Raw genomic sequence first — 13,202 nt, 5'->3', positions numbered from 1 at the left:
CAGATATCAAGATAAAAGTACCTGAGTTACTTGAGGAAAGAGAACTGTAACGAGCAATAGGAAGCTAACAGGACTATTTACAAACCAGATGCAATATCCTCTCTCAACAAGTGCCTTGCTGAACAGACAGTTGAATGCTAAGCAACTTGCTAAAGCAAGCTCCACGTTCTGAATTACTTCAACAAGCCTTATTCTCACACAGGGCCTGTTTAGCAAACTTGTCATAGGAATTAACTGCAAGATAACAAGCAGCTCAGATGCTTTCATATCACTGCAAATGTGTTTTACAGCTAGCAATGGACTTAAGTATACAGTTTACATGCACTGCTGAACCGAACTTCACACTTAATTATATACTGCTGGATGCCAGGCAAAGCAGTTATGTCAGGAGTTACCCCCCACCCCCATTCAATAGTTACCTTTAACAGCTAATTTCTGGTATATCTGCATCAAAACTAACTTACCTCAAAGAAAACCAGGATTAAATCCCCCATGTAAGAACTGAAAATGGCGCAAGCAAGTCAGCACATTCTCGTGAGATCTAGGTGCTATATAATTTTTATCGGATAAATAAGACAAGTCATAGAGTTACAGTGACATTTGGCAGTGACATTTCCTGACTTAACACATGACATTCCCCACAGCTTTGGTTAGCACAGCATGATCAGTGTGAAGGACCTGCAGATGGAGATGATGAGATGGCCAGCAAGGAGAGCACAGGAAGCACTCATGACCATTTCAGCAACCTGAAATGTCTGCTTTCTAGGAGGAGCAGACAACAGAGCTAGAGGGCCTTTCTGACCTACAGAACCACAAACTAAAACATTGACATGGACAAGAGCCATAGACTAACCAAAACCGAGAGAAGGAAGAGCACCAGACATGGGCCACAAGTGGGAGATGGAAACTCCCTCCAGGTCCCACCATTCCCTGGCAGGAAAGGGTTGGGCTGGGCTGGACTTCAGCAACCCAACAGTGACAGTACAACTGCCTTCCTTGCCCTGCAAAGCCCTCAGGTGCCACCTGGTTTGCCAGGTAACCCTGGCCAGAAAAGGCCAGTCACCAATCCCACTGACCACTGCTGAGCTCAGAAGTCACACATCCCACTCCTTCAACAGAAAGAAAACCTTTTCCAACACAGACCCTGTCTGTCTATTAGGTAATTATAAACTAATCGGATTTGAGTCCCCAAACAGAAACCAAGAAGATTCCTCACTTGCATGAGGAAAGAAATGCAAAAATATAATGGTTAGAGAAGATTTACATACAGCTGGACACATTGAATCACAGGCAGAGTATCAATTACAAAGACGGTAATTACCAAGAAATTTCTTCTATGAATTGCAGATCTTAAGACTGCTGCTAACTAAATCTCTTTGTAGCTTTTTATTGAGCAGAAAGCAGTGTATATGCATTCCACTGCTCTTTAAAAAGAAAAATCCTACACAGCCTTATAACCTATTTTAGGAATTACAATTCATGGACCATGGTTTATTTGTAATCCCAAAATGTAATCAAGGAAATACATTAATCATAAAGCACACATTTCCAAAAGACATAAAGAAAATTATAGAGATCAAAAATGCTACTTAGAAGTCCAAAGATACAGTGGAGAAATACAGAAGTCTTACCAACATGTGGATAACCATCACAAAGATCTGAGAGAACAAGGACTATTTTATTTGCCTGTCTGCAAATCACGTAGGAGAGAGAGGAAAGCAGGAATGTGCAGCAAATGTTGAAATGCAAACCTGATGTAATCTGAAACAGGATTTTGAAATCAACTTTTAAAGTTATGATGCCACCCTGGAGGCTTCACTGACCCTGCTCTAGAACACACTGTACACGTTGTGAACTTCTCAACACTCAAAGAGAACTGCAGAACAGAAGAGGAGATGAGACCAGACAGGTATGTCTGTGTGTTGTGCGTAGAAAAAGGCTGGGCTGAACAGAGGCAGGAGGTAAATAAGGCAGATTGTGACAGAGTGGTACAAAACAAAGGGGGACGACTAGAAAGGAGATAAAAATCAATCTTACTAAAGTTATGGTGAAAGAGAAATGATCAAAAAATCATTGGAAGAATGACCAAAAAGGAACATATTTATCTTTGAGCTCAAAGCTGGTTTTACCATCGTACTAGCAGAACAACAAAAAAACCCCCAATAAATCCTCTTTTTACTTTAAAAACATTATTTTCCAATACTTTGGTTAAATGTAAAATCTTAAGAACGAAGTTTTTATCCAAGAACATACACACACACACACAAAAAAAAAAAAAAAAAAAAAATTGGGGGCAGAATCTGCAACCTAACAGTACCCTGGTTCTTCCAACAAAGCCAGGAGGCCTAGCCTTTACTTCTGGAGCTTCCTGAAGCTCACAGATAACCCAAGGACAAATGCCACGCTGGGTTTACATCACAGTTATGCAGCAACCCAGTAACAGCAGAGGCCCTCAGCTAACCTCAGCACCAGGAACAGGAGGAAACACAGACATCAGAGGCGTGCCCAGGACCTTGCTGCACATGCCAGTTCCACCATGCAGGGGTTTACCCACAGCCAGCACCTTCTCTTTAGCTTGGCAGAAGTCACAGCCTCAGACAGCACCATACTTCACCTGAATAACCACTGTGTATAGTCAGTAAAAGCGCACTTTTTGTCCCCTTAGAGTAACACATACACTGATACCCATGTGAACCCATTCTGAGATCATCAACATAAAATCAGAGACAAAAGAACTGCTGAAGTGCTCCTGTAAGTTCTCTTCTGTTCTCTACCCACACACACACGATTTCACTGCTGTTGAATTGCAAATTTATATTCAGAAATTAAAGCATGAAGTAATGAGAAAAAGAAAGGAAGACAAAACCAAAAAAACCCCATAACCAGATACGTGAAAAATAGGAAAGCAGTTGTACAATGTAAGTTCAGGTTCTCATGTAGTAACGTAAAACTTTGGTGTTTGGAGTGCATGAACTCTGATTCAAATATGTGCTATAAAAATAATCCCTTACCACCGTATTTTTTAAAGAAATGTGACTTAATGTCGAGAGCTTACTTTTCACAAAACATTCAATTCCATTTCAATTTAACTTGGCAATGTACCTTTCACTTAAATATCCATTTTTGCCAAGTGGAAACAAGTTTCTAGATTTAGAATTTACATCACTGCTTATACATGGAATTTTAATTTTTTTTTTTTGTTTGCTTTAGCTTTCAAAGGTGGTATTGGTTTCTTTTTCTCCACAAAACAATCAAGTTAAATCCCTCCTACTGCGTATTATTTTTATCACAGACTGGATCTCTAGGAACATCTCAGTTACAGGAATCCTCCTCATACCTAAACCATTGAAAAAGTACACAAAACCCTCTGTAAAATTACAATTCCAATTTCCTTCTAGGTCTGTACAGAGAGGATAACTTTGTATTGTCAATGTAGCATACTAAACACTTATCCTAGTGAATTGTCCTAGAAGGAGGGAGAACATTTAGCTGCAGGAAGCATGATTTGAAAGCCTAAAATACAATTGCATTTCCAAATTCTTCACACCCTTTCCACCTCCACTGACTGACTGAGTAAACGCATATGGATTTCTGCCAGCTAGGAATAGTCACAACACCAGCTTTAAGAAGGAAGTGCTACTGAGAACTATGCATTCACAGGGAGCATCAGGTGGGACTGACACAGCTCAGAGCAGAGGCACATGCAAAAGATGCTGTTTTGTTCACTCGTGAAACTGGATTTTATCTTGAAGTTTATTTTAACATCTGAACCTCAAAATCTACTACCTATGACCACAGCAAGAAATATCGAAATACTAATCAGAGGAATGCTCATGTATCTTCATTTCAGGATCCCTTTTCAGGAACTGTTCCAAATGCAAATAAATCAATCATTGATTACTATTTAATAATAAAAACCCTAGGATTTCAAAACATAGGTATGAACAACTATGTCAAGTGGTTCATTAGTCCTTATTTTAAAAGCCATAGTGAATAGGACAGAGAATTTCAAATTAAAGATCATCCTCAACAGATCTTACTAATTTGGGGATCCAATAAATTTAAGATTCTGCCTATAGCAGTTGAAACTTCGTTAGCAACTAGAAATAAAATTCTTTCTAATAAGATCTGAAATTGATTTTTTCCCTAGTTACAAACACAGCAGAAGAATGCTCTGAATGGTTAGGCAAAATATTCTGCCACTGGACTTACCATTATGAATTTTCTCTCTGTTGATTTCACTTATGCAGTTTCATAAACCTAATAAAACCAAATTGAGTCCTTTAAAGTTCTCCAAAATGAAAAAAGCCTGAAACAAACAGGAATCAGAAGATATTATAAAGATCCCAAGTCCTAACAGCTGTGGTTCTACTTCCCAAACACTGAGGAGACTACAATCCTAAAGTAAGCAAATCAACTCTCTGAAAACACAATTTGCTATAGGAATTATCTGCATATTCTTAATCATAACTTCTTTTTCCAACCTGTATTTCACACTGGTTATTTTAACAGCATTCTTTGAGCAGGAGGAAATGGAGGGGGCACATGTTAAATTCACAGAGGGTGCAGATTACTGAACGAAAACTGCATCTATGATGGTATGACATACAGGCTACTTTTTTTCAAGCTAGAAAAACAGATGAGATCTAACACTAAACATCGGTCTAGGAATCAAGAGGTCTAATTGATTTCAAATGCTAAGACCTTTTTCAAAGTCTCTACATCACTTGCATCCTCCTTTTACAGTGTAACAGAACTCACAAAGTACTTCAGAGATGTAATTAATGCTTGTAAAGCTCCCTGACCACAGCCTGAAAGTTTCTTTTAGCCAAAGCAGGGAAGCACGGCCTGCTGTGTTCAGGACCAGCTTCAATTCTCAAACTTCCAATCTTCAACTAATGCACTGTCCAGTGTCAGGAAAGAGGATAAAGAAGCCACTGTATGCTTCGATGTAAAATGGAACTATTGATAAACAGCACAAAACCATAGCTACTGCCAGTTATTTCACACACACAGTCTCATCTACTCACAATTCCTAAACTACCCCCTCCTTAGAGAGTTTGCAGAGAAGTGAAAAAGTGTAGGATAGCAATTCAAAACACCTTTGCTGACCAAGCATGGCTCCTTTCCCATGCAGTATTACTTTAAGTATCTGAAATGAATTTATTTTTCCCAGGAACAAAGATGGTAAGTTTCTTTATCAGCTAGAAGCATCCATTATGATGTCATAACACAAATAACAACATGGCAATAAGAAGGTACCATAAAATACTGATGTTCAGGGACAAAATACAAACCAGAAACAATTTTAAGCATGCCAGTGATTTGCTAATTCTAAATCCAGAAAAGAATCCCTATATCATCAATTCTTGCACTTTCATTTAGTAACACTGCACCTTTATCAAGACACTTTGGGTAGCCTGGCTTTACAAAACCATGGAGTAGTTACCACCTTCTCTGTACAGAAAGTATGTTTTATCTCCTTAGAATCCAACTTCTGGATTCAGGAATAACTCATCAATTCCCACTCTTAATGAAATACCAACACAGCAAAGAAAAGAATCTGTTAAAATTTCATCACGCTCTCATATTGGTTTCAGTACTGTTGAAAGTAAATATTTTCACTTCCCATCTGATATCTTCTGGATCTCAGCCACAGGTGTATAAGAATCATTTTGCAGACAAAAAAAAAAAAAAAAAAAAAAAAAAAGAAAAAAGTCCAAGATACAATTTTTTTAAATAAAGTTGGGTGGGGTTTTATTTAAAAGAAAATTATGAATCAGTAGTTGAAGGCTGACTCTCCTTACTGCAAAGAGACAAAGATATCACAGTGAAGCCTCTTTCCCTCTAAAAATCATGGTGGAGAAGAGTGTGGGAAATGTTATGCAAGGCAGATGAAAATTCACTTTTAATCTTGGGATTAACTCTACTCCATAAACTTGTCCGAGCATTCAACCATTGCAGCTTTCTGCAACATTTTCACACCAACAAAGACAGTAATAAAGTGCCACTCACAGCAACAAAAACTGATTGTATTGATACATTTTGTTCAAACCACCATAAAGAGCACAAGTCTTGCAGTGTGAATTGCATCTATGATGGCATAGCAAAGGTGTTTCAGTAATACAGTTACAGCATTAGCCTGACTTAACGGTATTAATTTTCAAAGAAATACAGAAGTCAATAAATAGGAGTTTGATTTTGATGATCCTTGTGGGTCTCTTCCAACTCAGGATATTCTAAGATTCTATGATTCTAACATCTGTTAATGGAAAATTTACATTCCTGATGATCTGAGGTACTTGTCTTAGCTGAACGATCATCGGTCTAAAAAACCCTTTCCAGCTTGCAGGCCCAGAATGTTAAAAGCGTAATGAGAAAGGAAACAAACAAATTAAAACAAAGGAGGGAAAACAGTATTTCATGCAAATTCTCCAACCAGTTTTCATTGGTAATTTCCCATTAATGCCAACCACAGCTCCTTAACCAGCTTCTATACCAGCTAAGGATTAGTAGCAGGAGCACTTTTCTGAAGACTAAGCTCTTTCTCCACCCAGTCCAGACTAACGAGCGCTCCAAATTTAAGCCAGTCCTCTCAGAAGTAGCTCAAGAGCTGGTGATGCTCCAGCAACACTGGCTGAGGGGATGGGTTATGGTGACATGTGGGGTCTACAAAATCAGCAACAAAAGTAGTTTAGGTTGAGCTCAGTCAAACCATCTCCGAATTCTGGTCAACTTCTGCAAAAAGTTTCAGCTCAGGAAACACGAAAATCCCAACAGTCCATTTCAGCAATTCTGGAATATTTGCTTTTAAAGCTGGTTTGTAAGGAGACAAAACTGTTACAGAAGATACAGAGGAAGTGGTAACTACTCCAGTGAAGGCACCACTTATGCATAGTGCTGGGAGTATTCTATCTAAATAACAAACTGCTAGGCTTAAAAAGTTTATTAACATTTACTAGCTGTTCACATACATTTCAGAGTTGTATGGCACATATATTAAATACTCTGCAGGATGAAGAAAAAAAAATCACTCCATATGTCAGAATGCACACAGAAAATCAATACATTTTAAAAGTTCTATTTATCCAAATTGAAAGGAATGGAAAAGAAGCAAAAGTAATGTTGATTCATTTCTACACAGAAAGCCTAGAGAAAGGCTACACATTCTTTGTGTTTTCAGTTTGTACAGTGTATTTCATATTCTTGCAAACATGTTAAACAAGGACGATATTTAGACTATGTCTGATGTGCAGCTGGCTGGCAGGGCAAGGACAGCTATCAGGTAGTGCCAGGCACTGCTCACTTATTCCCCTTTCAGCCTCATGCTACATAAAAGAGAGCAGCTAGAAAAAGGCTTTCACAGTGTCAGTAAGCTGCTGTATGTGCCAGCAAACAGCATCTCACATGTTTCAGGAATAGCGTCCCATCATGTGAGAGCCAAACTTCAGCACTGCTTGTTGTATCAGCTGACCTGAGCAAGGCCTGGAGATGCAGTAAACATCCCCTGGAAGTCTGACAAACACATAAAATTAGGTAAACCAGCTATGACCACACAGTGGAGAGGTTTTCATTCCTTTCAATTACATTATTCTTATTACATGTAAAATCCAAAGGGGGTGGGGGGGGAAACAAACCAAAACAACTCAAAATACAGTAGTCTTTCCATTTTCTGAGACGGATATTTTAAGTCTTGCCATTCTGTTTCAAGTACCAATTTACCATTGTTGATCTTGTTCACTTTCAGAGAAAATCAGATGGCAGTGCATTAATAAAATTTTTAGAGGTAATTTCAAATATGACTAGTCTTAGCTTGTGTGCATCTGAAAGCTTCTGCAGCTAAATATGAAAATACTGACTTCATGTACAGCATAAATTTAATGTGAAAGGGAAGTTTTAGGAGGTTTTAGGAAGGCTTTGTATAACACGGTGGTGCCTCTTAGGAGAAGCAGGGCACACACAGAATAACCAGATGAGGCTGATAGCAGACTAAAAAAGAAAGCTGTGCAGTATGCATCATTAGCAGCGTGCAGTACAGGACTAAGTTCAGTCATGTAGGCCACAGTAGGGTCTATTTTTAATTTTTCAATGCACCAGAATGCAGTGGTACCTTGATACATGACCTCTGACAAATGCTTAGGTAGGTAATGCAAACAGTAGCACTGCAAAGCACATAGATCACCTCTGCGCTGGAATTCTGGCTAAGGGAACAAAACAATTTTTTACTTTTCTGCAAACCAAATAAGACCTTTTTTTTTAAGAAGGTCTGTCCTTTTACGATCCAGGTTTTAGCAGAAAAGTCTGTGTGCAACACAGCAGATATTCAACTTGATTCTGAAGCGCTTATGTCTTGACTATTGAGAATGTAGGTCAGTTCCTTCACAACATGCAACCCATCATGGCCTACTGTTGAAAACACCACTATTTCCTTCCAGCAGAATTCCATTAGGTATATGGGGTAGATATTTTAAAACTTTCTTGTATTTTGCTAAAATCTCATCATTCTTATAAAACCCAGTAGACAGAGATACGCAAATACTAACTAATCTCACATCAGAGATTCCCACATGCCAGTTTCAAGAAGATGGAGAAAAAATATGTAAATGAACAAATAAGTGGATTCTTAAAAAGCAATCTATTCTTAGGAGCCTGTTCATTATGCAGCAAAAAAATTAACATGACTGACCCAAGGTGAAAAGGGCTGAAGACGTTTATCAGTGATTCACATTGAACAGGTCATTATCTGAGCTACCAATGCATGACCCAGTGACATCAGCAGAAGTTTACAAAGAGGGGGAAAAACAAACAAACAAAAAATCAGATTTTTGGTGGGGGGAGGGGGAGACAGAGGAGGGGCTCATCATTAACAACTGTCTTTTCTTGAAATAGCCTAGGAACTCTCCATCCAGTCTCTATTTCAAGAACAGCCTTTTGGCCAATATCATTGTATGGTATCAGCTTTGCTTCACACCATCATGTTTTGCCCCCTCACTACAGCTCCATACTTGAAAAGCTGACCATAGAAATCATGCTTCAAACAGAGAAATCACATCTGAGCACATGCTGCTTTTTCACAAGTTAAACCACCACTGGGTCTGTGACTTGTTGATGTGAAGAGTTAAGTGGAGTCCAGGCCTCGGTCATCCCAGCTAGCAAGGATTTACACAATGCATACACCAAGATGCTCACACAGCTTGCACAGACAGAAATTTGCATCCAAATGAGATACAGAATCTGACACAAAGTTTTCAGCCATTTTTACTTATTGATGGCATTCACGCTGCCATAAAAAAAGTCTTGATGGCAAAGAGACAGATGTAGGAATCTGCAAGTATTGAATCCACTGCTACAATTCTCCTCAACTTTTACATGTGAAGCATTGAAAAATATGGAAGCTCATCCTTAGCAATAAATCATCAAAAACAGACGGTAAGATCTGTATGTTACAATTACCCTCTTGCTCTTCTTCAAAAGAAAAAGACATAAAAAACTGTTAGGTGTTCTTCATTATCATGAGCCTGTACAAATAAACAAACAAAACAAAAAAAAAAAAAAGAGAGAAAAAAAAAAGCATTCTGGTGACTGCCCAATATTCAGAGAAGCAATTCTGCATCTTCTTAAAAATTTTGGGGGGAAAAAAAAAAGGAAGAAAGGTCAATTCAACACTAGTATTCTTTAAAACAAGTCACTTGATAAAGTCCTCCTAATCAAATCTCTGTCAAAATTCCCTTCTCTTTCAGATACCATTTTGTAACCAGGTGTGAAATATTACAGAAATTGAGATCGTTCTGACAAGGTACCAGTGATGTGGAGGTAACATTTTGCCATAAAACCAATTCTTACTGAAACAGAATTGCTCCAGCCATTCTTTGAAAAAACGCTAATGGATTGGGTATGGAGTTGAATTAGAGGAGACAATTCAAAGGCATGATTTTGAAGGCAGGTTTGATGAGTATTTCCTTAGGAAGTATAGAAGACAGGCAAACGTCAAACAGTTCCACTAGTACTAAAACTTCCAGTTAAATCACTCTTAAAGGTTTGACATCCCTCCCTCTTTTTCTTTCTCCTTCTTATACTGCCAAAAACAGGGCCTGCAACAGTGCAAACCACGCATCTCTTTAAAGCTTAAAACAGCCCACAGCTTATTTAAAGGCTCTAAAAGTTCTTGATTTATTCAAGCAGCTTTATCCACTCAAAATAAATAAAATGTTTCCTGAATTTCCATCCATATGAGCATGAAAACAACTTCCACACAAAACATATTAACTCAGACACTGCATGGCACGATTTTTACAGTTCCCAAAAGTACCACTGAAAAGGTAAACACTTGTTAGAGACACGAATTTTCACTTTAAGACCTGTCACTGCCACATATACTTGAGTAGGATGGAAGGGCTCTCACTCAAAGAACAGTGAGAAATATAAATTCGAAGTGTCAAAAATGTTTCCTTTCACTGCACCAGTCTTTGTCATCACTTATTTAATTAAAAAAAAAAAAAGTACATTTGGCAACACTGCCAATTTGAGAAACTTCATGACTTGCAGGAATGTTAAGGAATCAACACCCAGCATTCTCTCTTCATGACACAGATAACCAGACTACCATTTTTTCGTCGTAACATGGTAAGAAAATCATTAGTTCTCTACTGTGAAGGGTTTTTCCCATTCTAGAGTCTCATCTGTAGACATCTGTATGCCATACAACTTCAAACAACCTAACAATAAAAACGTAATAGATAGTCTAATAGGAAATAAAATTTCAGAAACACAGAATCATCTTATGACATTTAGAAACCAGTGTACCATCTAACCAAAAGACTGTCAGTGAGTATAACTCCAGGGTAAAAGACCTGCAACTAACCACACTTCAAAAAGTAGTTTTACCCAAAGTCCGTGTAGTTGTTTCATCTGAACAGACATTTATTATCTATCAGTCTCCCCAGTAGAAACTTACTTCTCAGACTTTATCCATAAAAAGGGGCCAGACTAGAGTAAGGAACAAAAAGGAAACCCAAAAGTGTTTGCTCTTTTTCAGATTTAAAGACACCTTGACCATCTGAAAATGTGTCATTACACTGTCAATAGTTCCAGACCAAAACCAACAAAACCTGAAAATAAATAATGCAAGAGGTATCTTCTGTCTTCTAACAACAGGTTACAGCTTTAGACTTGAAATGTGCCACAGTATAAAGGAAAAGAGAGAGAGAACACACATGTGCCTTGACCCAATAAGTTAAACAACCAATCAATAATGATTTTTTTTTTTTTTGCAAATAACTACTCAGATGCAGGAACTTACCTGCATTACATGCACATTTTAGCAAGTACACATGCATTTACTATTTCCACCAATGCCTTTCTTTCCATCCACTAAAAAAAAAAACAAAACAAAACAAAAAAACCCCAAACAAATTAAGAACAAGGCACAAAACCCATACATCTCTGACCAAAAACTTTACTGCAGTCTGTGTTGGTATAGCTGGAGAAATCCGTACCATCAGAGAAAGCTGCATCCTGCTACGCTGGACACCACTGATGTTGGAAGAATTAATCATTCATAGATCAACAATTGGTTCTTTCATCTCCCTGGCTTTCTCAGACCAAACCATTATGTATTTTTTTCTACCTACTGATCCTGTTACAGTCTAATTTTTCAGCTGCATGTAGCAAAGACATCTGAAAAACACTGATATTTCCAGAATGCAACTCACTGAAAGAAACCAATGAGGGTACCTATCTGCTTCTGTGGGCTTCACAACTTTACTAGTCTCAAGAACTGACTTAACATAAAATTCTGTACTAAAATCACAATCAGATAAGCTATGGAAAAATGTGGAAGGCAAATTGAAGTGCACCCAAGTCCGTCTTTCTGGCTTTCTACCAAGAGCAGTCCATGTGAACTAATCCATAAGATAGCTGACCTTTTACCAAGTAAAGTTTTAGGACTAAATACTTCAGCTAATCAAAAACTAAATTACATGTATACATTAACTCAACCCATATCTTTAAAATTAAGCTGTATTCTGGCTAGCCAAAACGGCAGCACATTCAGTCACTACTAAACCAACAAGAATACAGCTTTTTCAATATCACTGCAGAGAAAGAGAAGGAAAGGTGGCATTTGCGATTCCAGAGCGCTGCGCCTCATCACGGCAGTAACAGGGAAGAAAAAGTCACTGGAAGAGAAGGTTGTCATGGGAAACATTTCTCCCACTTTTATCGCTGGCTGGGTTTGTCCTTTAAAGGCTCACCCCTGCAGAGGCCTGGCAGGTGACATCCCGGCAGGTGACGTGAGCTCGGCACAGCCAGCCCTGCCAAGGGCGAGGGACGCTTCCCTCGGGGGCCAAGCTGAACCCCGGGTGTCCGAGCCCGCCGGCTCTGTCCATAACGCCACCCCACGACACTCTGAAGGGCGAAGGGTCTCAGCAGCGCAGATCTGGGGCAAAAAACCTGCACCCTGCTCAAGGATGCAGGCGGGAGGATGCTTCCCCAGCCCTCGCTAGAAGGGTCCCGCACACCCCTCCCGGCGGAAAGAAGCAGCTCTGGAAGGAGAATCCCGCGCAGATGGACCGCGGCATCCCCGGGAGCCCCGCAGGGACGGGCACGGGGACCAGCACCGTCCGTGCGGCCCGGGGGACACACTGTGAGGGCAGCGGGACCGGCCGGACTGGCCCCACCCGGGGGAGCCGCGGGGGCAGAGCCGAGCCCGCCGCAGGGAGGGGAAGGGAAGGGATGCGGGGCTTCCCGGGGCGCCCGCCCGCGCTCACCGTCGATGTTCTCCCGGTCGCTGATGTGCTGCAGGTTGCAGCCCGTGTCCTCCCGGCTCAGCTCGGCCTCGGGGCGGTAGGACTCCAGCCGGGAGTGGGCATTCCGGCGCAGCTTGGGGCTGGAGGAGACGCAGCAGGACGTGGTGTTCCCCATCTTCTCTGCCCGGCCCCGGCCCGGCTCGGGAGGAGGCGAGGGGCGGCCGGTCAGCGGGGGCGCCGGGAAGCCATGGGCGGCAGCGGCGACGAGAGGGAGCGGCGGGGGAGGAGGCGGCGGCTGCGGCGCCCTGCGGCTGCACTCGCCGGCCGGTCCCCCCGGCGGCTCATCCGCGGAGGCGGCCCCGCAGCGCGGCCCTCCGGCGTGGGCTGCGGCAGCTAAGCCGCCCTGCAGCGCGGGCGGGCGGCGCGGGGCCCGCCGGGGCACAGCCCCATCCTCCC

General features: G+C 40.8%; 1 protein-coding gene and 1 long non-coding RNA gene across 4 annotated transcripts in view; one reads left to right on the top strand and one right to left on the bottom strand.

Annotated features, from left to right (window-relative positions):
• CCNY (cyclin Y) overlaps positions 1-13,177 on the bottom strand; it is a 123,185-nt gene extending 110,008 nt beyond the window's left edge. Inside the window, exon 1 of one of the 3 annotated variants that reach the window (XM_027648389.1) lies at positions 12,768-13,177. In XM_027648389.1, the coding sequence (XP_027504190.1) occupies positions 12,768-12,921 (154 nt within the window). In that variant the 5' untranslated portion in view covers positions 12,922-13,177. The remainder of the gene's footprint in view (positions 1-12,767) is intronic. The other 2 variants (XM_027648391.1, XM_027648392.1) reach the window with 2 other exon arrangements.
• LOC113949602 overlaps positions 11,530-13,202 on the top strand; it is an 8,204-nt gene continuing 6,531 nt past the window's right edge. Inside the window, exon 1 of the long non-coding RNA XR_003528480.1 lies at positions 11,530-12,188. This is a non-coding gene — a long non-coding RNA (uncharacterized LOC113949602). The remainder of the gene's footprint in view (positions 12,189-13,202) is intronic.

This window comes from Corapipo altera, unplaced genomic scaffold (genome assembly GCF_003945725.1).
Source record: "Corapipo altera isolate COAL_440 unplaced genomic scaffold, ASM394572v1 47, whole genome shotgun sequence".
Lineage (NCBI taxonomy): Eukaryota > Metazoa > Chordata > Aves > Passeriformes > Pipridae > Corapipo > Corapipo altera.
The sequence above is the reverse complement of the archived record's forward strand: the minus strand, read 5'-3'. Positions and strand labels throughout refer to the sequence as shown.